General features: G+C 47.5%; 1 protein-coding gene across 22 annotated transcripts in view; it reads left to right on the top strand.

Moving 5' to 3' along the window:
• Positions 1-25,599, top strand: part of ATXN2 (ataxin 2) — a 1,802,199-nt gene that overhangs the window by 791,772 nt on the left and 984,828 nt on the right. For all 22 annotated transcript variants that reach the window (XM_086943042.1, XM_086943056.1, XM_086943053.1 and 19 more), the window contains one exon: positions 18,778-18,848. In XM_086943042.1, the coding sequence (XP_086799168.1) occupies positions 18,778-18,848 (71 nt within the window). The remainder of the gene's footprint in view (positions 1-18,777; positions 18,849-25,599) is intronic.

Genomic DNA, 25,599 nt, shown 5'->3' with positions numbered 1-25,599 from the left:
AAAAGTGATCACTCCCTTTCATGTACACCAATCCTTCTCTCTGCCTACTTTTTATGCCCTGCCACATACCTCCCGTGAAGAGGACCTACTTCGCTGTCTAGACTGAAAAAGAGGGTTACTGTTCTACCATGACCACAAATTAGAGTTCCGGGTGGACTACCAACCCTTCGTGGGGTATGTAAGAGTGAAAGGACAGGCGAAGCTGGGCATCTCCCGATGAATCGTACTTTGTCAAGATCTGCTGCGCATGGGCCAAAAAAGAACCCTCTAAGAGCTTGCATGCTAGTTCCACCAGAGCTAAAGCTGCCACCACTGCATTAGCACATGGAGTTCCGGTCTTGGATATCAGCCAGGCTGCAACGTGGGCTTCCTTTCACACGTTCACCATACACAACCGCCTGGCCAGTCAGACGGGCACTTTGCCCATTCGGTCCTCGCATGAAATTGGTCTGCAGACCCACCTCCGTGGTATTGCTTTGGCATTATTCAAGAGGTAAGGAATCTGCGGCTTGTAGTCTCTATCAGATGAACAAGTTACTTACTTTCAGTAACCTCTTATCTGGTAGGGACTGTATCTAACCGCAGATTCCTTAGCGACCCACTCATACTTCCCACTCTGCACACTTATTTCTAGGGACAAGGCTGTTCCCTTTCCGGGTCCTAGTTTCACCAGTGGCCAGTGTTTCTTGTGGCTCAGTCCTCCTGACGTACAAAGTCCCGAAAAGAAACTGACTTCAACCGCTGGGGTGGTACCTGTGTAGGCACCCCGTATGCCACATCTGGAGCGAGTTAAGCTACGCAGAGCCAAACGACGTCTCCAATCGGCATGCAGGGGTATTGCTCGAGAAAACTTTCCGGATCCATTCTGACATCTGGAGATAATTCAAAAGGTAAGGAATCTGCGGCTAGATAGACTCTCTACCACATTGAGCGTTACTGAAGGTAAATAACGTGTTCTTTACTTAAAAAGTCTGGTCACTAAACAGCATTGGGGTTGGATATAATAAATGGCTTCTACAAGTCTGAGAAATAAGATGCTTATTTGTTCTGATAGATACATCTGCCGTGTGGATTCCTCACCTTGTGAATATCCCCTTGCCTCAGCAACATTCGGAAATTCTTTTGTAGCTTCGTGCCGACGCGGACGTCACAGAGACACGGCTCCGCTCGCGACTCCGCTGACGTCACCGACGCCTATAATAGGCCCACGCCGGCATGATGACATCAGTTCCCTTTTTTCCGCGTCGTCGACGCTAACGGTTTTCAGGGATCGTACTGTAGCTTTACAGTAACTTTGTTACTATTTACCTGTTATTCTGTTTAACTTTATATTCTTCGAGATGTCGTCGAAGAAGACTGGTTTTAAGGCTTGCGGCGAATGTGGCAAGACTATGTCTATCACCGATCCACATGACTGCTATGTCTGGTGTTTAAGCTCCGACCATGACGTCGAGGACTGTGCTTGCTGCAAGAAGATGACTTCGAAGGCGCTAAGAGAAAGAGAGGCGAAACTCCTTGTGGCTAAGCTAATGAGTAAGAAGGAAAAGAAATCTTCGAAGTCTCGAACTCGTCGTTCGAGATCGAGGTCGAGGTCTCGATCGAGGTCACTCTCGGAGTCGTCTTCAGCTCACGCTTCGAAGTCTTCGAGGAAGAAGCACAAGAAGAGGAGCCATGAGTCACGTCATCGCTCCGGAAAAGACTCTGGTTCGAGACCGAAGTCCCAGGTCAAGCTCCTGAGTAAAGAGGTGGTGGTTTCGGAGTCGGAGCATGTCTCTGTTGGTGAGGCTTCACAACCAGGTTCACCCGAATCACAGGAGCAGGTCCATTCTCCAGTTCCATCCACTCCTTCTGGTCAGGAGGATGAAGGTGAGGAGCAGGGGGCTGGTGAAGTCGAGGTTCAGGTGCCTGCAGGTTCGTCGACCCCGGTTCCAGGACTCGTTGAAGAGGTCGACGTCGTTTCGACTCCGCCTCCTCAGGAACGTCCCAGAGAACCTTATCCTGAGTTTCCAGCTCCAGGTCAGGATCCATCTCAGTTTCTGAACGCCATGTTTGGTGTCTATTCTAGGGCAATGTTCCCGTCTGGTGCACCTGTTGGTCCCACGGGTCCTATGGCTTTCAACTTGGGTGTTCCCCAGGCTTACGCCCCTGCGCCCTTCATGCCTTTTATGCCGGCTATACCACCGCATTGGCATTTTCCGACACCTCCGGTGTCGTCGACGCCGAAGCGCTCGACGCCAGTCACATCGACGCCGATGCTTACGACTCCGAGGCAGGATTCTGTCCGACCTCGTGCTGAGAAGCCTCGTCCGACGTCTGGTTCGACGCCGTCGGAGTCGATTCCGAACCCGTTGGCTGCGGTTGTGAAGGAAAGGTCTCGGAGAAAGGCTCAGAGACTTCTGGAAGAGGATAGGTATCTATATTCCGATACTTAAGAAGGAGAGTTACGGGATTCTGAGGATCCTTTTGAAGATTTGTGTGAGGCCAGTGGGCTTGAACTGTCACCTGAGTGGGAGTTGGCTTCAGTTTCAAATGTGCCATCAAAGGATGTGGTGCCTTATCACACTGTTATTAAAAAAGCAGCGAGTCTGTTGAATATTACTCTTCCTACTGCTAACTATAAGCCTAACATCTTGACTGAGGTTCTTCATTCTCCCTCGTCAGTAGTTGAGCCTGTGTTACCCTTCAACGAGGCCTTGACTGAGCCCATCTATGAGGTTTGGAAGAAGCCTTTGTCTGCTCCTGCAGTTTCAAGAACAGTTGCGAGGAGGTACAGAGTGGCACCTGAGGATCCTGCGTTTTCATCAATTCATCCCTTGCCTGAGAGTTTGGTGGTGCAGGCTGCTTGCTCTAAGAAATCTGCTGAAGCTTTCCCACAGGTTCCTGGGGACAAAGAATCCAGAAAGCAAGATCAGGGTGCCAGGAAGGTCTTCTCTTCAGCCAGTATGGCGTTAAAGCTAACCAACGCAACGTGTCTGATGGGGAGGTACATCCATGCCTTGATGGATTCTGTCAAGCAGCTAGTTCCGAAAATTCCTGAAGATGACCGGAAGGATTTTCAGGAGGTGATTTCAGACACTCAAGCAGCTGCGAGACAAGGGATTCAAAGTGGCCTGGACACTGCTGATTCGGTGGCAAGGGTTATGGGTTCATCTGTGGCCACCAGGAGGGCTGCCTGGCTTAAGTCTTCGGAGTTCTCTGCGGACGTCCAATCTGCTTTGTTGGACTTGCCTTTTGATGGCTCAGGATTGTTTGGCAAGAAGGCTGATACTGCCTTGGAACGTTTTAAGGACAGTAGGGCCACTGCAAAGTCCTTGGGTCTTCAGTCCAGAGGTACTACTGGTAAACGCTTCAGGAGGTTCGGAAGATCTTCCTTTCGCTCTTACAGACCTTCCCAGCAGCAACCTCAGCAGCAACAGAATACGCTGTACAAGTCGTACAGGGGCAGACAAAGATCCCGCCCTAGAGGTCGTCAATCCTCCTCCTCCTCCTCCTCCTCCTCTCCTTCCCAACCCCCAGCCAACGCAGCAAAGCAGCCCTAGATCCGCCATTCCGGATCATGTGGGCCCAGTGGGGGGTCGGCTTACTCATTTCCTACAAGATTGGGAATTAATTACATCGGATCTTTGGGTTCTCAATCTTGTAGGGAATGGGTATGCACTTCCTTTCCAGGAATTCCCTCCCAATTACCCTCCTTGCCAGGGTTTTTGTTCGGAGGACCACCTGCTTCGCCTGCAGGAAGAAGTCCTAGCTCTTTTCAAGAAAGGTGCAATAGAGGTGGTTCCAGAGCAGGAGAGGGGTCAGGGGTGCCACTCCCGGTATTTCCTGATCCCCAAGAAAGATGGCAGGCTTCGGCCAATCCTGGATCTCAGGATCTTGAACCTTTACCTGAAGCAGGAAAAGTTCAAGATGCTCACTCTTGCGCAGGCTCTTCAAGCGCTGCTGGAAGAAGACTGGATGGTGTCGATCGACTTGCAGGATGCGTATTTTCATATTCCCATCCTGAAGTCGCACAGAAAGTATCTCCGTTTTACGGTTGGGTCTCAACACTACCAGTTTGTGGTCCTTCCGTTTGGACTTACTACTGCGCCTCGAGTCTTCACCAAGGTGATGGCGGTGGTGGCAGCTCATCTCAGAAGATCGGGGATACATGTGTTTCCGTATCTAGACGACTGGCTGATCAAAGCGGAGTCGCCGGAGAAGGTGCTCCATCATCTGCAAGAGACAACTCAGTTGTTGCACAGGTTGGGTTTTTCGATAAATGTACCCAAGTCTCACCTGGTGCCCTCACAGCGCAACCTGTTCATAGGTGCGGTACTGGACACTACTGTATGTCGCGCATTCCCTCCCCCTCAAAGGATTCGTGACATTCAGGAGATGATTCCTTTGTTTTTCCCTGGAGCGGTTGTTCCAGTCCTGAAGGTCCTTCGTCTGCTCGGTCTGATGGCTTCTTGCATTCTGTTGGTCAACCATGCACGCTGGCACATGAGGGCACTCCAGTGGTGCCTCCGCAGGCAGTGGTATCAGCACAACGGAGATCTCAGGGAGTCAGTGAAGATCTCCAGAGAAACTGCAGCGGATCTGTCTTGGTGGAGTGTGGAAAGCAATCTGTCTCAAGGGAAGCCTTTTCAGATTCCTCCATCGGTTGCCACAGTAATATCGGATGCGTCCACTCTCGGGTGGGGTGCTCATCTGGGGGACCTGGAGGTCAAAGGTCTTTGGTCTCCAGAGGAAAGGATGCTTCATATCAACCTTCTAGAGTTGCGGGCGATACGTCTGGCGCTCAAGGCCTTCCTCCCTTCCCTTCGCGGTCAGTCTGTTCAGGTCCTGACGGACAACACGACCGCGATGTGGTACATCAACAAACAGGGAGGTGTAGGGTCGCAGTGTCTCTGCAGAGAGGCTCTGCGTCTCTGGTCCTGGGTTCAGGACCATCATATTTGTCTGATGGCAAATCATCTGGCCGGAGTTCTGAACGTTCGTGCAGACAGTCTGTCGGCAGTTCTCTGCCGATCACGAGTGGAGGCTCCATCCAGAGGTGGTTCTCGACATCTTTTGGATGTGGGGGACTCCTCGGGTGGATCTGTTCGCCACTCACGAGAATGCTCACTGCCTGTCATTCTGCAGCCTCCAGTTTCCGATGCAGGGAGCCTTGGGGGACGCGTTTCAGTTGAGTTGGAGCTCGCAACGCCTTTACGCGTTTCCTCCCATACCCTTGATACCTCGGGTTCTGAGGAAAATTCGCCAAGACCGGGCCCGAGTCATATTGATTGCCCCGGATTGGCCAAGAAGGGTGTGGTACTCAGACCTTCTCCACCTCTCCTCTCACCCGCCGCTCCGTCTCCCTTGCAGGGTAGATCTCCTCTCTCAGTTGGAGGGGCAGGTTCTACACCCCCACCTCCAGACCTTACACCTTCATGCCTGGAGATTGAACGGGGCAACCCGATTTCTTTTTCTCTCCCTCACGATGTGGTGGATGTCATTTTGTCAGCCAGGCGTGACTCCACTAAGTCCATCTATTCTTATAGGTGGTCGAAGTTTGTTAATTGGTGCAGAGAGAAGTCCATAGACCCTTTGAGGGCCCATTTATCTGATGTGCTCCAGTTTGCCCTTTCTCTTGCACAGCAGGGTCTTGCTGTTGCCACGGTGAAAGGTTATCTGTCAGCGCTGTCGGCGTTTATCTGTTTGCCTGACCAGCCCTCTCTGTTTAAATCTCCTATAGTTTTGAGGTTTTTGAAGGGCCTCACTAATAAGTTCCCTCCTATCCCTTTTATTGTGCCTCAGTGGGATTTGAATCTGGTTCTGACATTTTTAATGGGTGCTCCTTTTGAGCCTCTTCATAAATGTACCATGAGGCTCCTGACTTTCAAAACTGTTTTCCTCGTTGCAATAACCTCGGCAAGGAGGGTTAGTGAGCTTCAAGCTCTTAGTTCCAAGCCCCCGTTCCTGTCCATTCATGCTGATCGAATGGTTCTTAGGACCAGGGCTGCTTTTCTGCCGAAGGTGGTGTCTTCTTTCCACCTTGGTCAATCCGTCACCCTTCCTTCCTTTTATCCACCCCTCACCCTTCAAAGGAGGAGGAGAGATTACACCATCTTGACCCCAAGAGGGCGGTGTCTTTTTATTTGGACAGAACTAGAGACTGTCGCATGGATGACCAGCTCTTTATTGGCTTTGCTGGCTGAAAGAAAGGAAGAGCGGTCCATAAGAGGACTTTGTCGAGATGGATCGTCCTCTGCATTAAGATCTGCTACTCTTTGGCCGGTAAGGAACCACCAGAGGGCATAAGAGCTCATTCCACTAGGGCTAAGTCTTCGACCTCTGCATTGGCTAGAGGTGTGCCGGTTGAGGATATTTGTAGGGCCGCAACTTGGTCTTCCCTCCACACTTTCGCAAAGCACTACTGCTTGGATACCGAAGTCAGGAGGGACGGCCACTTTGCGCGCTCTGTTCTTCAGGATTTCCTGGTCTAGAAGAGTGGACACCCTCCTCCGGGAGTGGGGACTGCTGTGGGACTCTATTCACAAGGTGAGGAATCCACACGGCAGATGTATCTATCAGAAGAACAAGTTACTTACCTTCGGTAACGCTTTTTCTGGTAGATACTATATCTGCCTGTGGATTCCTCACTGACCCACCCGCCTCCCCGTTGTCCACTCTTCTTTGCCAGAGTATCTCTAATGGATTGTTTTATTGTAAAATGTTTAATTGCATTTACTTCACACTGTGTGTGTTACTTTTATTTCTATACTGTGTATATTGGGTACATTTCTACTGTCATCGGTCCGTCCGTGTGCCTCGAAGGCACGGAAAAAAGGGCGGAACTGATGTCATCACGCCGGCGTGGGCCTATTATAGGCGTCGGTGACGTCCGCGTCCACGTCTGCGCGAAGCTACAAAAGAATTTCCGAATGTTGCTGACGCAAGGGGATATTCACAAGGTGAGGAATCCACAGGCAGATATAGTATCTACCAGAAAAAGCGTTACCGAAGGTAAGTAACTTGTTCGTTTGGTTTATACCAAGATTTTGAGGCAGTACTTGTCTCCCCCCTGACTTTCCCTCATATCCCTGAATATCTGATTTTTACAGAGAGACATAGGTATAGCTTCACAGTTGTTCCATGAATGACCTTGGGAAGGAAATCCCACCTTGCACCTCTCCTAAGTTCTCATTCAGGTTCACCCAAAGAGCATTTTTTTCTCCCTAAGACAATAAGATTCCATTTAATGACATTTTGGTTGAACACTATCCAAATGGAAATAATGTTCCTACCAATCAGTGAGTGGTAATAATCTTTACTGCTGTTCCCAGTAAATCAACATTTTAAGATCAGGCAGGTGACCAATGACCTTCCTCTCTCTAGCTTGTTCCTCTGCATAGTCCATAGAAGAGAATCTGAGATAGTTAAATATGCTCCTTCCCATTATGACCTGAACGAGGTCTGCAAGTCCTTAGCTCTCAGACTAATATGGATTTGAAATGTACGTTTTCCACAGTTTATGAAATCTTGATTTTGGGTCTTCAAAGGTTTCAGTATATTATCAGTAAAGCAAATCTGGTTATTTTCCTATCTTTACCTGACCATGTAGTAATTTATACTCCAGAAATACACTTGTTTAAAGGACAAGCAAAGGGTGATGTAGCCACCCCAGATCTACTGATAAGGCTTGGGATTGTACCGCACTATAAAGTGATTCTAACTTTCTCTTGGTGATTGTAGGGAAGTAGGATCTGCTTTCATGGCACTCCCTCCACTTTTTGTGGTGTCATTATGTATTTCTGTCTAATCTGACTGGGATCCTGCTGATCAGGACCCCAGTCTCTGTGCTACTTCCCTAAATTTGACCTGTTGAGTACTTCGGTACACCCCAGATTGTGTACTTATGTACCCTTATAAGTCCCTAGTATATGGTACAAAGGTACCCTGGGCATAGGTACACCAGGGATTCCCCCTGGGCTGAAGCATGTATTATGCACCCATGGGAGACCACTCAAATTGTGAGTACAGGCTGGTCACTGCAGCCTGTGTACGCCGGTGCTAGCACCACTTACAACAGATAAGTGTCCTTATATCTGTGGTCACCTCACTTAAAACCTATAAGGCAGGCATTTCAATCCTGAAGGCATGTTGCTTGGTTATAAGTTTGAGGCTGCCCCAGCATGAGCAGGACACCGCTACAATCCATAGAGTTCATTCTCCCAGGTTGTAAGTGCATCAACCACTACGATACATAGAGTGGTCATGCTTCATTAACTCTAAACTGGGTGTAAGAAACCCTGTCGGATTTGGTATCAAACATATTGGAATCATACCTCAACACCATAAACTGTGTTAGAGGTATGATTCCATGCACTGTAAAGCTCTTCCAGGAGCCCATCAGAGCTCCCGGTACCAGTCTTCGAGACCTGGACAGCAAACTGTGGCTGCTGTTGACCAGAGACACGATTCTGCCCTTCTGTCGCTCAGCCAAGCTCGAGCAAGGGAAGGCAGAACAATAGGTTTCCTCTCACAGGGGGATGTGACCACCTCCCAGACAGGATGTAGTGTATTTGGACAGGGTGGGGGTGCTTGCCAGACTTCTTTGAAGGGCACATTAGGTCCCTCCTTGCATGCTCCAGTTGGAACCAGTTGAGTGAGCAGTTGGTCCCCGCTCTGGCGCGAAACTGGACAAAGGACTTGGGAGTATCCTCCCAACTGTCCAGTCCCTGCCTGAATCGTCTCAACCCTTTCCTTCGGGTGACTTAAGGGCTTACCTGTGGGTGGTTCCTTATATTGGTTGTGGGACAAGATTCAGATCTGAAACCACTTCATCCTCAACCATCTGGGCACTTTGGACTTCGCTTTGGGAACCAAGACTGCAACTGGGAAGACTCCTGCTGCTCCTGGTCTCATCGTCCTGCCAGTCTTCTGCGTCATCTGTGCCTGTGCTCCATACAGGTTCTTCCCAAGTTCTGTGGACATTAAAGACACCCAAAGGAATCTCCCTTGAAGTGAAGGAGTCATCTGCAGGCACTGTAACAAAGCTGACCGGTCTGCTGTTCCTGGGTTCCTATAGACGTCAAAAGGTTCAGCAAAACAGGTGGTGGTTCACCAACTCCCTTGAGGCCTGGGCTGTCTTCAAAGCAAGTTTGAAGCCAGTATCCCTTGTCAGAACCACTTAGGCAGTACCCCTGTGCATAGCATCGACTTGTCGTCGCCAAATCTTGTTGACTCTCTTCACCAGAGACCTTCGGGCTCCAAGAAGCTCCTGCCTCAAGCATCTCTTCCAACCAAGATCATCACCTACACCGCATCCTCTGGACCGGGGGCCTTCATTCCTTGGTGAGCTGCTCAAGGTCCTCCAGCGACTCCTGTGCCTTCTGCATGTGGGTCCGCTTGAGGGTCTTCTTTGGCTCCAGTGGGCTTAACTGCTTTCTCGGGTCTGCTCTGACTTACCTGTTTGTGGTGAGTTACTTGGACCTTGCTGGTCCCTACCCTGCAACTTTGTTGCTTATTACGTTAGTTGCCATTGCCAAGGCTTGTTGGTGCTCCCGTCGGACACTGACCACCTGGCTCTTGACATCCGACGTGGGACAGCTTGTGAACAGCTTCTGGCCTTGCACAGCATTGCTTGGTCCACACAGCTGCAGCTCCAAGGTCACCGACAACTCTCCTGTATGTCCGACATCGGTTTACATTCGTTCTCCCATGCCTCCTGGTCATTCCTGAGTGGCATAGACTCTGTTCCCTCTGTTTACAGGAACCTCTCATCTTGAATCCACCTTTGGGTTCCTCTGGACTCTCTCAACTTCTTCGCAAGCAGCATCTTCACTCAAGTCCTCCATTGTGGTCTACTCAGGTTTCCGATGTCACTTTACACCTATGCACCTGGCTTCCCTGGTGTAGGTATCCTGGTTCCCGGGGTATCCACAGATGTTAAATGTTAATGTCGTATACTTGTAAAGCGCACAGCTGCCCCAGCAAAGGGGCGTCCCGGCGCTGTATACCGGTGGGGAACCCGTCTTGGCTTTCCCTGTGGGATGGTCCCTACTGGGAATCCCCAAGGTGGAGCCAGGCATCCCCGGCGTTGATGGGGCCGTTGTGGAGATTAGGCAAGCTAATGCCAAGAGTTGCCAAGTGGGACCCCAGGTTAGAGTAGGCACCGAGGCGAGAATTGTCGAGTCCGCTGATCCTGGTCCACGACCCTGCCGCGTCGGGAATTGAACCCTGGTCCCGGGCTGACTTCTGCTCCCTGGTCTGCTGCCTCTAACCCGTGAGCCAGTTAGAGATGACTCTCTAACCTTCCGTCTTACACATGGTTTTTTCAGGGTCCCTCTTAAAAACTGCAACCGTGACTTACCCCTTGACCTGCACACTGCCTCCGTGGGGTTCCTGGGCACTTACCTTGAGTGTTTCTTAGTGCTCTTCTATGTCTTCTAGGTCTTATCTCGACTTAGGTTGTGGTTCGCAGTCCACTTTTCATAATATATGGTTTGGTCTCCCCCTGGAGACCACTTTGTATTTGTGCTACTTACAGGTTCTATTATTAAAGTATTTTGTTTATTGTGTTTGTTTCTCCGGGTAGGAGATAGAACAATGTGTAGTGCAATGTGTTTGTGGGCGTTTATACTCAATACATATTTTTATATTGTAATATATGCAAATGATTGCAGTGGTTAGAAAAGAAAGTCAGCACCTCTGTTGTAGTTTGCACAAGTATATACCCATACGTAATCTGGCATGCTCAATGCCAACACTGTGCCACTGTGCATCCACCGTGTCACTTATTGCGGGGAGAAATCTTCCTCCATACACATCAATTTGAATAATGTGAAAACTGAGCACAGCACCACAAAAAGTAACAACTGACCATCAGAAGTCAGTAATGTATATAATTACGTTAGTACATCGTAAATCAAAGAAATCCATATGGCAAGAACATAGGAGAGTGTACAATAGTTTTCAGAAACGTTGACCCGTAGTTGTAGTACATAAACAGCTGACACGTGTTTCATCGATTAACAACTTTCTCAAGGCACAAATTATCTATCTGTCGTCGTAGGGTCCACTAAGTTCAGCTTGTTCCCGATCGAGGTTACTTAGTAGTGCTTGAATAACTCCTGAGTCTGCATGCGCAACGACCTTCAAGCGATATCAGTGTGCCAAGAATGTCACCGAAATGCCCTTTTCCATTCAAGCTATCACAGGAAAATAACTGTAACAATCTTTGAGGATATGACTTGGCTAGGGCAAAATTAGCTTGAAGATCTCATTTATAATAAGCAGTTAGAAGCCAGCGTGCAGGGCTTAAAAGAAAGATTATTGGTCTTTCGCCAACATCCGAAGAGCGTGGAATCCAGCTCCCGACGTGACTAAGCCAGAAGGCTGCTCTCCACAGCTACCACTAAGAGATTTTTAAGGTTGTCTAAGACCACTAAAATCATCATAAGGGTTGCCTGAATTAGTGCAGGGTGCTAAACTTACATAAGTGAGCACCATATACTAAGCCTCCTACAGTGATATTGCTTACTGTGCCTCCGTAGTGGCATAAGGGCAGTAGCTGTGTTTAGTGAAGGCTTTGTTAGCTGCTGTTTATATATCACCAGGCATCCACACTTCGAGGCTGTCTCTACAGGCACTTTCAATCTTAGACAGCATATTTGACTTAGGTGATACCGCTCTGTTGCTCAATACTCTTGGAGATATCCATCAGTCCCCGCAAGAAGATACAGATCTGGTTGGATCTTCTAATACTACGACTCAGTCAAATCAGGCACCCAGATCGCAAGCAGCTCAACCTTGCACCGGATGTACCAGGGTTTGGCTGTCTACAGGCACTTTCAGTCTTGGACTAGATATTGGAGGGTTATCCTTAATCGTGTGCAAAGAACTCCCCTCCGCTAACGGAGGTTGCGGACATTTTGTAACTATACATTTCATTGAAAAGACGGAATTCATGCAATATTTCCGACTCCGCTACGTAGTGGAGTAAGCTACTGCACCCACAACCCTTTGATAAAACAACGTTACCTTTACATGCTAAAAAGCATATAACCAATTCAGAAAAGTGAACTTTGAAAAATACCAGGCAAAGAGAGAGGTGATGATTTTGGGGTCACTCCTAACCTAGGGGGAAGGTAAGCAGATGCCTTGAACACAAAGAGAATATCAGGCTGGACGATTTGGTCGTGGTCCCATCCTCCTTGGACCACTCCTAGCAAAGTTATGGGCAAAAATACAATGCCAACCAAAGGCCCAGCAAAGCATTATGGGGCGAGAGTCTAGAGTTTAGTGAATATTATAGTATTAGCTCTCAGCTGAGCCCAAGAGGCAGCCCCTTGAGGAATGTTTTGATATTGGATACTATAATATTCACTGCACACTAGAATATCGTCCCATAATGCTTTGCAGGATCTTTGGTTGGGATTGTATTTTTGCCCATAACTGTGTCCATGGGGTGGTCCTAGGAGGATGGGACCACCACCAAATCATTTCAGCATGATGTGCTCTTTGTGTTCAAGGCATCTGCTTAGTACTCTCCTTAGGTTAGGAAGGACCCCAAAATCATCACCTCTCTCACTGCTTGCTGTTTTTTCATTTTCACTTTTGTGAGATGACAATATGCATTTTAGCATCTAAAGATAGAATTATTTATTGTTTAACTAAAGGCACTGTTTGCTATAATATCATTTTCATTTTTGTGAGATGATTATATGTATTTAAGTATGTAAAGACAGTTATTTGTTTTACTGAAATTGAGAGATTTGTTTTATTATTACAACACATTATTAATATGCGCATAATGCATAACACAGAGTCCGTGCAAAAACTCTGGAATAAGCTACTTTGCCCACAATGCTTTGATAAAACAACTTTACCTTTACATGTTCAAGGCATCTGCTGGGTTCTCTCCCTAGGTTAGTGAGGACACCAAAATCATCCCATCTCTCACTTCTTGCTGAATTTTCATTATCACTCTTGTGAGAGGACTATATGCTTTTTTGCATGTATTGATAGTTACTTGTTGTATTATCTAAGGTATGTGAGGTTTCTGTTTTATTAATTGGGGGTGAGACGGAACGGAGTTGCGGAGTGGAGTTCACAGAGTTTTTGATCAATTCCACAGAATTCCGCGTAGTGGTACTCCGATGACTATGCCCGACCTTAGTTGTCTTACTTAACCTATCCTGTCGGTAGTAACTCTAAATGCCCACATTACAACAAAGTGTGACCTCAAATCGGAGATCATGTCTCAAGATGAGCTGAAATGCACTTCAGTGGTTACACCATAGTGTAATAATTTAAGAATACATATATTGAGAAATGATCTCATGGTGAGGGCAACAATTATGTTTAATCGGAACAAATGGGAGGCTTATTCGCTGCCTCGGTTGCCTTTTCTACTACTGATCCTATTATGTTCGAAATATTTGGCAGGAATAAAGATGTTTTCATCTAGTTGAAGTCCACAAATGAGAACTCTGCACGCTGGTCCTTCACAAGTACTTCCAGCGGTGGGGAGCCCAAGCTGTCAACCTCTTTGGCACCTTCAATAAAATCAAATGCCAATGCTTCAACCCCCTAGTATCCACACCCTCAATCTGTGGGCAGTGCCTTGTGGAATAACTGGTTAGCGATTTTTGTCTGTTTTTGTGCCTCTCTCAATCATTCCATGCGTGGTGAGGAAAATAAGACTGGTGTCAAAGGCCTTCATCCTGATGCTGCCAATTTGATTGGGACCGCTCTGGTACTCGATGTTCCTGGAGACATTCATCAGTCCCCACAAGAAGATGCAGCTCAAGCCAGACATTCTCATATGACAACACATCCAAATCAGGCCCCAGGCAGCCCAAACTAGCAATCTGGCACCAGATGTTCCAGTGTTGGTCTGTTTCCAACTTTTCGAGGAGTGTATGTATATATTGCGTGTGGCACATAGGCTCACTACACAAATATGTTATGCAAGCAAGTGGAAGACACTTGTATACTACTGTATCTCGAAGAAACTAAAACATCAAGAAATCATCTATTTTTACATCTTCAGAAGGCAGGTCCTGCTTGTAATTCTATACAAACCCACTTGGCCACTTGTGAAATGGAAAGTATCCTGGGTCTGTTCTTCGATCATGGCCTGAGCATTCTACAATAAATTCACAATGCGCAATTGTTAGAAGGTGGTTCTGACACTATGGGCCGCCCGGATTTTTCGCTGTTTGAGCACCTAATTGTTGAGCTTTTACTGTGGGGGAGCCTCATAATCTGGGACTCATCCACAGTGAACTCATAATGAAGGAGACTGCATGGAAATTTTACTGGTATCCGCCTGGCTTGACTAGGCCGCTGCAGCTGGAGCTGGAGTATGGGACACTGTGCTGGTTACATGCAGACACGGGTCTACATGCATGTGCACACGTGTAGGAGCTGCGCAGGAGAGATTCCTAGCGTGCGCAGTCCAGGAGCAGCTACAGAGTGAATGGCGTGGCAGGACTTATGCAGAATTGGGTGGTGACATGGAATAGGCTTTATACCCTGGGAAGGAACATGCCAGGGAAAGTCAGTGTGTTTTACTGTGTTTTCACTTCATTATTCCCCTATGGGGATGTGGGGCCCATGGCTAAAATGACTTCCACAAGGCCCACAGATTCCAGACACGCACTAAAGTCCATTGTAGAGTAGGTGAAAATAAGTATTCTGCAGAGTCCAAAGTCAAATGTATGGCTTTTGGGTCATACAGAACTGTCCTATTTCTCTGAGCCAGCCATGACCAGACCCAGGCTGAGGGTTGACCTCAGCTGGATGGATTGATAACCTTTTTTCCACAAGCTAGGGCCTCCTCTCCACAAAGAAGAAGATGGGTGGGGCCACAGGCTCATTCATTAGCAGCTGTCACTGGGTGCCAGGCACCAGGCTGCACCAAGAAGGAAAGAGTTGGGTTTCAGAGACCTTGTGGCCAGAGACACTGGATAACTCTATTTTGAACAAACCCAGAGGCTGGACAAGAAGGAGGGAGCAGGGGCAGGGAAGTGATGTGTCGCTGTTTGATAGGACCCACAGAGACTTTTTGCCAGCCCCCTACTCAACTTTTAAAAAGTACTTGCACAGGAAGAGAAGCTTTCTCTGGGGTGTGGTCTGCAGAGGCGAAAGGTGCTGGAGCCTGGTGCAATGGGTAGTTGGAAGTAGAACACCCCTGACTGCCCCCGAGGCCCCTAACAGCGCCAGAAGAAGAGCCCAGGACCAGTGCGCAGAAGAAGAGACCTCTGCACAGGGAGAAGAGAGGCGCAGGAGGAGAGCCAGGCGAGAGGCTGGCGCAGGGAGCAAGTGCAGACCACTCTCTGCAGAATGCACCCTCTTGGGACACCCGGGGGGTGAAGGAGAATGCTCCCAGTGGCTGGGGGGCACCACCAGGAGCAAGAAGAGACAAAAATGGGGCAGATCGGACCTCCAGGGGCTAAGATATGGCCCCCAGAAGGTGAGCGACCTTTGACTTGTGGCCCCCTGATGGCGACGCGCATGAGGCTCCGCCGCCGGTCTAGAAAAGGTGGTGGGTCAGGTCCCGGGGACTGCCCTCCAACGTGGAGCGCCTGCAGGCGTCCCGAGTGGAACCGGGCCCCGAAGAACGAGCCAGGGGCCTGGGTGGGACCGGGCCCCCGACCAAAGCGCGGAGCGGCCGGGTGTGGGCTCCCCGTGTCGCATACCCTTACCCGGGGGTCCGGGTGGGACCGGGCCCCCTACCGAGGCCCCAGAAAGCGGCAGGAGCTTGAAGCGGCCCATGATGTCTTGCAAGGCATGAGGAATGGATTGTTTTTGGCGTTTTGGTGGCCCCCAGAGGAGAGGGGTCACCCTTGAGTGTGAAAAGGTGCTGGGGGGAGCTGCTGGAGCAGCGCAGTCTCGCACCCAGCACAAAGCTAAGCCCCACCCTAAGTTTCTTGAGGAATTAAAAAGAATAACCCCTCAACTCTCAGCGAAGATTGCATCACCTCCTAGGCTGGAACTTTTGTTCTACAGCTGGTGGTATATTGAGAAGTGCATCAAAGATTGAAGGGCTGAGTTGGAGATGTCTCGAGAAGGGCATCCCCTGGAGGTGAAATGGCGTAATTGCACTGAAATGCATTTATTAATGGGTATTTCTTTTAGAGGGACTGATGTTCAATGTGAAGTACTGGTGTAAGGTGATGTCACAAGCAAAGTGGATTTAAGTGGCTAGACACTCCTGCTAGGGTGTCTGACGGTATTTACAACTTAATCCTGTTATCATCTGTGATACCTTTAGGGGCTGCAATTGCAATGTATTTTTAATGATATCCAAATGTGCTGAGTACTGTCACTCTAAAGTGTGCGTAAACATGTAGTCTTGCTGCTGCGCTTAGGTGAAGACCCCAGACAGTTAGCCCTTAAGATGTAGAGGGGTACACTTTAGGGTCAGTAGGAGATGCTTGGTCAGGGTCATGTGTCACCAAGGCAGTGGTATCCCTGTTTAATGCTTGTTGAGGTAATGGGAGGGGGACGCCACTGGGATGGTGCCAGTGCGCAGGGCCCTCGCTCCAGGATAGGTTCAACTAATTGCATTGGGGGCAAGATGATGTGCATAAATGGGAGTGGTGGTACTAGACAACCCCCCCCCCCCCTCCTTACGGGAGGGGTGGAGATGTTATGCAATGTCACAAAGTAATTCCAACAGCTTATGTATAGTATTGAGTGGTGTGTTTGTTTATTAAATGTACTCTTACTTTTATAAAGCAAAGTACAGACTGGACAATCAATTATTGAGTGTTATTTTTGTGCAACTGCAAATGGCGATTACTAGCCCATACCACCTCCCTTGAGTAAGCCTCAGACTGCTCTGCAATGCTATCCTCTGAGAGTCAGACGCTGCCCTAGGGTGTTTGGTTCCCAGTGAAGGACAAATGTTTCATGTTGTTTGTGCAGGCCTCACAGATGCTGCCTCGTTTTCCAACAGCAATGAAGTAGTCAATCAGATCTTATTCAGTTGAAATAAAAAAATTGCGCGCTTAAGACCCTGACCTTCTCCTTATACTAAAGGGTTAGACTGTTTAATGGCAGCATCCATACACCAGAAACAGCTCTAGGTCTCTAGCATAGAGAGTATAAAAGGTGCAATGGGGTTCAGAACTGGGAAGCCGTATAAGGAACTTGGGGCAGACAAATTATTTTGGTGCTTTCATCCACCCCGCTCTCCTCCTGCTTGATCGAGGTACGGTTCTGAATTGGCATAGTTTCACTGGTGATTACCTTAGCGATAAAAGATTAGGTGGTGGAGGCAGGCAGGGGGTGCAAACCCTTTTGACCAGCATGTCTTAAGCCAAATTCAGTTGGTCTGGACTAGAAGCTACTAGAGTGTGTTTATGACTTGGGGGATCCATATACCCTAAAAACCTCTCCTACTTTGAAAGAAATATAGGGAACAAAGTCAGGGGACATTCGTCTGAAACATTCTTAACTTCTCCACCCTTCCACAAAAAAGTATATTGTGGTAGTGATAGTTACAGGTAAATAACTATTTTAGCATCCCAGGAGCTATCTCGAAGTGAGACTCTATTTGATTCTTGCCTGAATCTAACATCGATGAAGGCTGGTGGTGATTTATTTGTGTCTGCAGCGAATGCAAGGATTGAAGGCCGATCTTTCGAGCATGGATGCTGAATAGAACTAGTTGTATTCATTGCCCTTCAATGGCCAATCTACCCATTGCATCTAGTCTGGACTGGCGATGTCTGAAGTAGTATTGGTACTAGGAGCTAGTCAGTGTTTTGAGAATAGTAGTTAACAGTATACAAACTATGACTTACTATTTCTGTTAGCTTAACAGGTGAACAATTCTAGGAAAATATCATGTAATTTAGTCTTTTAGTAGTTAACAGGCGACCTTCCAAAGGTGGGGTTAAGTCTGAAAACGGAGCACATTCCCCCAACCCTGACCATGTCGTCCTGCTGGATAGAAAGAGCATAGCCTTTAATTAGACAGTGACACCCCTTTTCCGTCCTCACCCATAGTTATTTCAAATCTCAGGTGTATCTTTGAACGGAATAATTGTTTATTCTGTGTTCTTCACACTGTATGATAACAGCCAACATGTGTTTGCCCCATAATGGCGTGCAAGCCTGGGACCTTTTCAAGGCTGGAAGATATCATAAGCCTAAAGATAAATCAGAGATGAATTCATTAGAATTTTTATATTGACAAGAATATTGATTTATATTTTAATCTGGGAGAGGATTATTAAGTGGAAACCCATGAACGGAAATGTGATCTAATTGGGTGTAACAGTTATTCAAAAAACAATAGATTAACAGGGACTTCTGGAGCGGACACTAGAGGAGGCACAATTAAAGAGAAGCTAGCACACTTTTGTATCACTATTAAAGTATCCGGCTCCAACTGAGGTGTGGCATGGGACTCCCCAATATAATCCAAGGCTCTTGACACCCAAAAAGAATTTACATTTCTAACTGCAGAGGAATCATGCATATTTGCTAACAAGGACTTGCCATCCTACAGAATTGAAACTGGACAGAGGTTCAGGCACTGCCCCATAGACGTTGCAGCCAGGTTTAAATTACACATAGGACGTTTAGGACGCTGCCACAACATTTCTGCTGTGCGATCTCCCTAGGGCTTCTAAGGTAGCCGTAACAGATTAAGTGGTGAGCAATTTGTGATATTGGCAACCAAGATTCTTAATACTGTAGTATTTTCTCTAAAGCTCTCACAATATATGCGTTAATATATTTTAATAATCTTTATATATATTAATCAAACATGTATTTCCTATTTTACAGTTGTACTGCCAATGGTTACAGAACAAAGAAAACAGCTTGATGATTTAAAGAAATTTAAGAATGATTTTAGGGTAAGCAATTAAAAATGAATGACAAAATATAATTTGTGTGACACTGTGGAATAAGCTATAGCGGATTATATGATATAATGAAGTAAATAATGTAACGCTTGAAACCCATCCTGTCAGTGTTTTATATTTGTTACATTGTGAGTCACAATCATTTGGAGTATTTCTAATTTAGAAAAAGAAACTAGAAGTTAGATATGCATGTTTTACTCCTGCTTCAGTAGTTTTTTTCTATGTAGTACTTGCCCCGCCACTCCTTTAAATCTCCTGATATATTTTTCTTGATGGAGTATTACTTCTTTTGGGAGGTGCACAATCACTTTAATGAATTGGACTAATTGTTCACATCCACCACATTACCTTTGTAGTGCAGTGTTCCTGCACAGTTGATTGAGCACACTAAAGCAGAAACCCTTCTTGTGCAAGCACCAGAAAGATGTTCTTTAAAAAAAATTGAAAACGTCTGTTTGCAAGGAAAGAACCTCCTTCGTGTTTCAAGTATTTTCTTCTTTGTGACGTCACACATCTGAAACTGCTTTCAGTTTGATCTGCGCTCCACTCTACCCCCAAGCACCAAGGTACTGTTGTAAAGGAGAGAATGAATGTTCCTTTTCCAGCGAAACATCTCCTAAGTGGATCCCAGCTTAGGGATTGCCCCAGAAAAGCGATTCACAAGCTGTGATCTACCCACTAGAAACCAGGGACTTTCTTTTTTGGGGGGGAGGAAGGAGTTAAGCTGCCGCCTAGGCAAGTGAAAATGGTCATCCCCCTCACAAATGAAAATCTTTATGCCTCTAGGGAGCAGGTGGGGGTCAGATTGCTTGGATGTTTATCCCCAGTGAGCCCACTACGACTCAAGGAATATATATTTTATAAAGTGGGGAAGTAGGAGCAGGCTCATGGCTCTCAGCCCTTGCCGTGCCCCCATGGGTTTACCCTCAGTATACCTCCCACGCAGTTCCTGGGCCGAGCAGTCGTTCTGCTCCATCTGGGAGAAGGATTAGGGGCTTTAACTCCAATCTGCTCACCTGTTGGGGCAAAATTGCCGCTTTGGAATACTGATGATCTTATGGCAATAAACTGCACGTGAAAGTTTTCCTGGGGGCTCCAGGCTAGAACAGGATCTTCTACTTCGAGAGAAGAAGAATGCTACTGAATATATATATATATATATATATATATATATATATATATATATATATATATATATATATATATATATATATATATAATAATAAAGAGCTTATAGAGCGCTCAGTGACGCCATCACGGCGTGTCCCCGCGCTAAGCTACCAGTGAACCTGCCTAGAACACCCAGCCCCTATGCAGTATATAAGTGAGTTTTGAGCAAAGCCCTGAAACGTCGTTCATTGCCCTCCAGTCGCAGCACAAGAGGTAATTTATTCCAATTTTGCGCTGCTAGTAACGCGAAGGAACGACCACCTATTCTCGCCTTCCTGATCCTGGGGACTGTCAGCAGACCGGTACCCTCTGAACGGAGGGACCTGGTAGGCTCATATCGGCTGACTAGCTCCTTCAGATATGTTGGTGACTTGTCCCAGACAATACGGTGGCAAAAAAGGAGGCACTTAAATAGCACACGCTTCTTCACCGGCAGCCAATGAAGCGCATCCAGCGCCAATTTCGAGCTAGCTCTCCTGGGTCTTCTTAACACCAGTCTGGCGGAGGAATTCTGGATGACTTGTAGGCGACCTATGCTGCCCTCGGTTGCCCCCAAGAACAGAATGTTACCATAATCTAACCGCGAGGTCACCAGCGCCTGCGTTAGAGTTCTTCTGGCTGATAAAGGCAGGAGGTCTAAGGTTTTATTTAGGGTCTTTAGGACTCCAAAACATTTGCCCACAAGGCGCCTTATGTGGCCTTCATATGAGAGCGAAGGATTCATCCAGATTCCCAGATTCTTAGCCTCCTGACATGGTATGGGGGTAGGGCCCAGGCAAGACGGCCACCACTCATCCGACCATTTCTCGCTTTTTCCCCCTACCACCAACACCTCTGTTTTGGAGCCATTAAGTTTTAGACAATGGGCATCCATCCACTCTGCTAGTGCCTGCATGCAGGATTTAAAATTTTTGGGGGTGTTGGAAGTACTCTGCGAAAGGGAGATTAACAGCTGAGTATCGTCAGCGTACGACACTAATTCCACCCCGAACGAGTGTACAACTTTCGCCAGGGAGGCCATGTATAAATTAAAAAGAGTGGGGCTCAAAGCAGAGCCCTGAGGCACTCCCTGGTCTAGTGACATCTCCCCTGAGCGGCAAGTCCCCTGCTGAACCTGGAAACATCTGTCTGTAAGGAAAGATTGTAGCCAGCCCAGCGCAGGACCAGCGACCCCAGCTTCATTCAGACACCGTAGCAAGATGGAATGCGCTACGGTGTCAAAAGCCGCGCTCAGGTCAAGCATGATCAGGGCCATTGTATGACCAGCATCTGCCCCTGCTCTTAGCGTCTCAGTGGCTCTTAGGAGGGCCGTCTCCGTAGAGTAGCCTGCCCTAAATCCCGATTGCGAGGGGTGGAGAAGACTACATTTTTCCAAATGCTCCGTGAGCTGAGCATTAACCACCTTCTCGGCTACCTTCGCCACGTACGGCAATAAGGAAATCGGTCTGAGGTTTTCTAGTACCTCCATGCTGACATTAGGTTTTTTTCTTATTGGAAGTACTATTGCCTTCTTCCACTCTCTGGGAACTTGAGTGGAAAAGGAGGTTTGAAGGACGTGTCTAATGTGGGGTTCCAAAGCTGTCAGACCCTCAGATAAGACCCAGGCAGGGGCCGGGTCATTGGGGGAGCCGGACTTGACGCTCCGACATATGGATGCTAGCTTGTCAGCTGCCGGAACCTCAAAGGTTAGAAGTGAGGAGTCCGGGGCTGCCAATGAGCTGTTTGCTCTAAAATCAGTGCCCTTAGCTGGTATGTGAGAAAAGGAAGCATAAATCTTCTTGACTTTACTAGAGAAAAAGTCAGCAACTTTATTACATCCCTCCTTGGAAGAATTTACGGGGGTATTGGAGCTAGAAACCAACGATATCTCTTTATAAATTTTAAACAGTTCCCGTGAGGAGCTCTCGGCTTCCTCAATACGAGTCTGGAAATATTTGGCTTTAGCTCTACGCACCGCATATTGATAGCTCCGGTGTGCTAAGCTATAGCTATTTTTTGCTTGCTCACTCGGGGTCCTTCTCCAGGTTCTTTCTAGCTTTTTACATTTCGATTTGATTTGCTGGAGTTCAATCGTGAACCATGGGGCAGTGCGTTGTCTACCAGCTCTAACTTTGCTTTTACCCATGGGAGCTAGCTCATCCAAGGTGGCAGTGACAAGTAGGTTAAATTCCTTATTCGCCTGGTCACTATCCAGAGCACTTATTAGTTGAGCTTGCTGGATGTTGCCTACAAAGTTTTCTTTGGAGAATTGTCTCCATTTGCGTTTCATAAAGTATCCATCCCCATTGTCTTTAGTCCTAGCGGTCTGATAAAAGCAATGAAAAGGGACCAGAAAGTGGTCAGTCCAAGGGAGCTGACGAGGGGTGAGTACTTCTATTTTATCCCAGCTCGCAAAGATAGGGTCTAAACAGTGACCCTTCTGATGTGTAGCTGTTGTACTTAACAAAGTCAGCTGTAGTTCTTGTAATATAAGGCGAACATCTTCTGCCTCCTTCTGTGCAGGGTCCTCTAGGTGTAGATGTAGGTGTAGGTGTATATATATATATATATATTTATTCGAAGATGCAAGGTAAGGTTTTCTTTATTGAATCAGGTCTCACACGACCCCATGGCTAGAGAGACGCGTTTTGGCTTCGCAGAAGCCTTTATCAATTTAATTGGCACCCTGCACCTGAGAGTATATATATATATATATATATATATATATATATATATATATATATATATATATATATATATATATATATATATATATATATATATATATATATATATATATATATATATATATATATATATATATATATATATATATATATATATATATATATATATATATAACCCTTCCCCCTTCAAGGCATTAGTAGGCATCAAGGAAATACTATTACACTTTAAACACGTATAATTGCATAAACGCGAGACATTTTTACAAATGTGTAAGCATGCTCCTGACATGAAAATGCTGCTGGTAAAATAAAGAAAATGCCATGATGTTAATGAAACACATAGTGTAGTAAAATAGATAACACATTGCATCATAATATATCACCAGGCTTCGTTACACTCAGCTATGCATAATATATATATTTTCACCAATCCTCGTTTGAACATGAAAAAACAATGTCTAGGCCACTTTCCTTTAGTTCACGGTGATGGATCAAGCCCTGATCTTTGGACTGGGTAGGAGTGTTCTGCTTAATTCAGATACTCTGTTCATCACCACCCCCTTTATGTATCGTTTTTGGCCACTATAGGTGTGGCAGTGTATACTCAGACATGAGTCCCTTGCTCACTGCACCACCAGGATTCAAGCAAGCCGGGCCGACGACGGCTGAAATTTCAGAAACCGGTCCCCGGAAGCTTGTCTCCTTTCCGGTGAAGAATTGGCTTGGTAGTTTGGTCTGCCCTGTTCCCATGAGGCACTGGGTCAGACTAATTTGCATATAGCCAGGTTCTGAACTGGGGTGATGCAGTGAGCTAAATAACGGTGATGGATCGAGCCCTGATCTCTTGACTGGGTAAGAGTGGTCTGCTTAATTCAGACACTCTGTTCATCACCACCCCCTTTATGTATCGAACTAAAGGAGTGACCTGGACATTATATATATGTATATATATATATATATATATATATATATATCTATATCCACACACATTTGAAAAGACAACAATGATAACTTATGGTCAGTTTTTATCCGTTCCTGTCACTGGCATTTGAGTCAGCCTCTCAAGTGGAGTAGTGTTTGTATTAGAAAAAGTGTGGGCGCTTTGTGGTAGGAATACTGCAAATCTGCAAATCCTTATAAGTTCTGGAGCTTTGATATATGATATTTGAGAGAGGCATCTAGCCGAAGATTCCTTAACTTAAAATATCCCCAGGCGTCAGACTGTATCCGGAAAACTTTCAGCAGCAGCACCTCTATGTGCCGGGGGTGGCGCTGCACGGCTCCGCCCTGATGTCGTCCACGGACCTGACGTCAATGGAGCCATATATGCCCCTCCCGGCGCGCTAATGTCAGTTTTCTTCTTTTCCATGTCCCAACGTGGAGCCTGATAAACCAGCGGTTCCTTGGCCTCTTTTTCTGGTCTTCTCGACGCCTTCAGCATCCCGGAACAGTGTGCAATGCCTTTGGGCTTAAGGCGCGTGAGACCTGTGCACGTCAGATGTCTGTAACGGACCCGCACACCATCTGTATGTGGTGTCTTGGCGTGCACCACAACCCCAAAGAGTGCAACGCCTGTCAGCGAATGAAACCGAAGTCCTTACAGGAGCGTTGTATGAAATTGCTGGTGGCACGGCTGTCCGGTCCTGCACCTTTGTATCGACGGTCTCCCTCTCAGGATCGAACCCATTCCCACGGACGTCGTTCGGAGGCTGATAAAACACAAGCGTAAGTCACGGAGGTCTTCCTCCCAAGCACTTGACGCTGGCGCTCGTCCCGCTCGCTCTTTGCCAGGCAAGGGTATCCAGCAGTCGTCTCCACGTACCCTCCCTTCCTGGGAGTTGGAGCGACACAGGCCCAAATGGAGGTTCAAAAGCACTTCACTCTTACTTCGGGTAAAGCCCTCTCCCTGGTGCCCCTTGGGGTCCCATAGAGGTGGAAGGCACTCATGTTGGATCACCGCGGTGGATTCGTCCTCTGCGCCGTCTGTGTGCATCGACTCTGGTTCCGGAGCCGATACGATGCTGACTATACATGGCCCAGACGGCCATCCCAGTCGCCCTTCCAGCCCACCCCTTCAGTCACCGCATAGCCCTGAGCGGCTTCCTGCGCTGACGTTGGAGGCAGCTGCGGGCTTGACGCCCTGTCGACGTATTTCCTCCCCACATGTTGCAATGGGGTCGACGTCGGACTTTGCCCAGGCCGAGTCCCCTTTGGAGGTAGTAGACGCCCAGATGACTCCGACTCGACGTTGGTCGATGCCGGTGCCGACGTCCACGCCTCCTCTTTTGCATGAGGTTGGTGTCCCACCCTGCTCCTCTGACGTCGATGCGACTCACACACAGTGTACACAGTATGCAAGAGGGTGACACTCCTCTGGACTCACCAGATCTGAGGTTGTTTCGGTCCATGGTGCATGTACCTTGTGTTGCGTGGCCTTCGAATCAGCCTCCTGCTCCTCCACTTGTGCTACCTAGTGGACGGATTAGTCTCCCACCGTCTCCTACTGATGTTTGTCACCTCCCCGGATGGCAACTGAGGCTAGTGCTGCCTACGCACTGTTTTCCCTGTTATGATCCTTTGTTGGATCTTCTCCACATGGAGCTGGTTGAGGTGGAGCCTTTGCTGCCTCTTGGGGCATCTTTGTTTGACATTATGCTTGTTTTGGGCTAGGCCTTCCTCTGGTGACCCTGTCGATCAGGCCATAGCTCGTCGACACTGTCCTGCCCCGTATGATCCGCTCTGCCTATCCCTTCACTCTAGAGCTCAGGGACTAGTTGTTCAGGCGGCTTTTGAATTGCAGTATTCCTCTGCCTTGCCCCTGTGACCTCCCACCAGGGAGTCTAGGTGGTTGGACATGTGTGGTCGCCAGCTTTTCCCCTCTGTCAGTGCTGGAATCCGCTCATTAA

The sequence above is a fragment of the Lissotriton vulgaris genome, chromosome 11 (assembly GCF_964263255.1).
Source record: "Lissotriton vulgaris chromosome 11, aLisVul1.2, whole genome shotgun sequence".
In the NCBI taxonomy this organism is placed as follows: domain Eukaryota; kingdom Metazoa; phylum Chordata; class Amphibia; order Caudata; family Salamandridae; genus Lissotriton; species Lissotriton vulgaris.
This window is presented reverse-complemented; position numbering and strand designations above follow the sequence as displayed.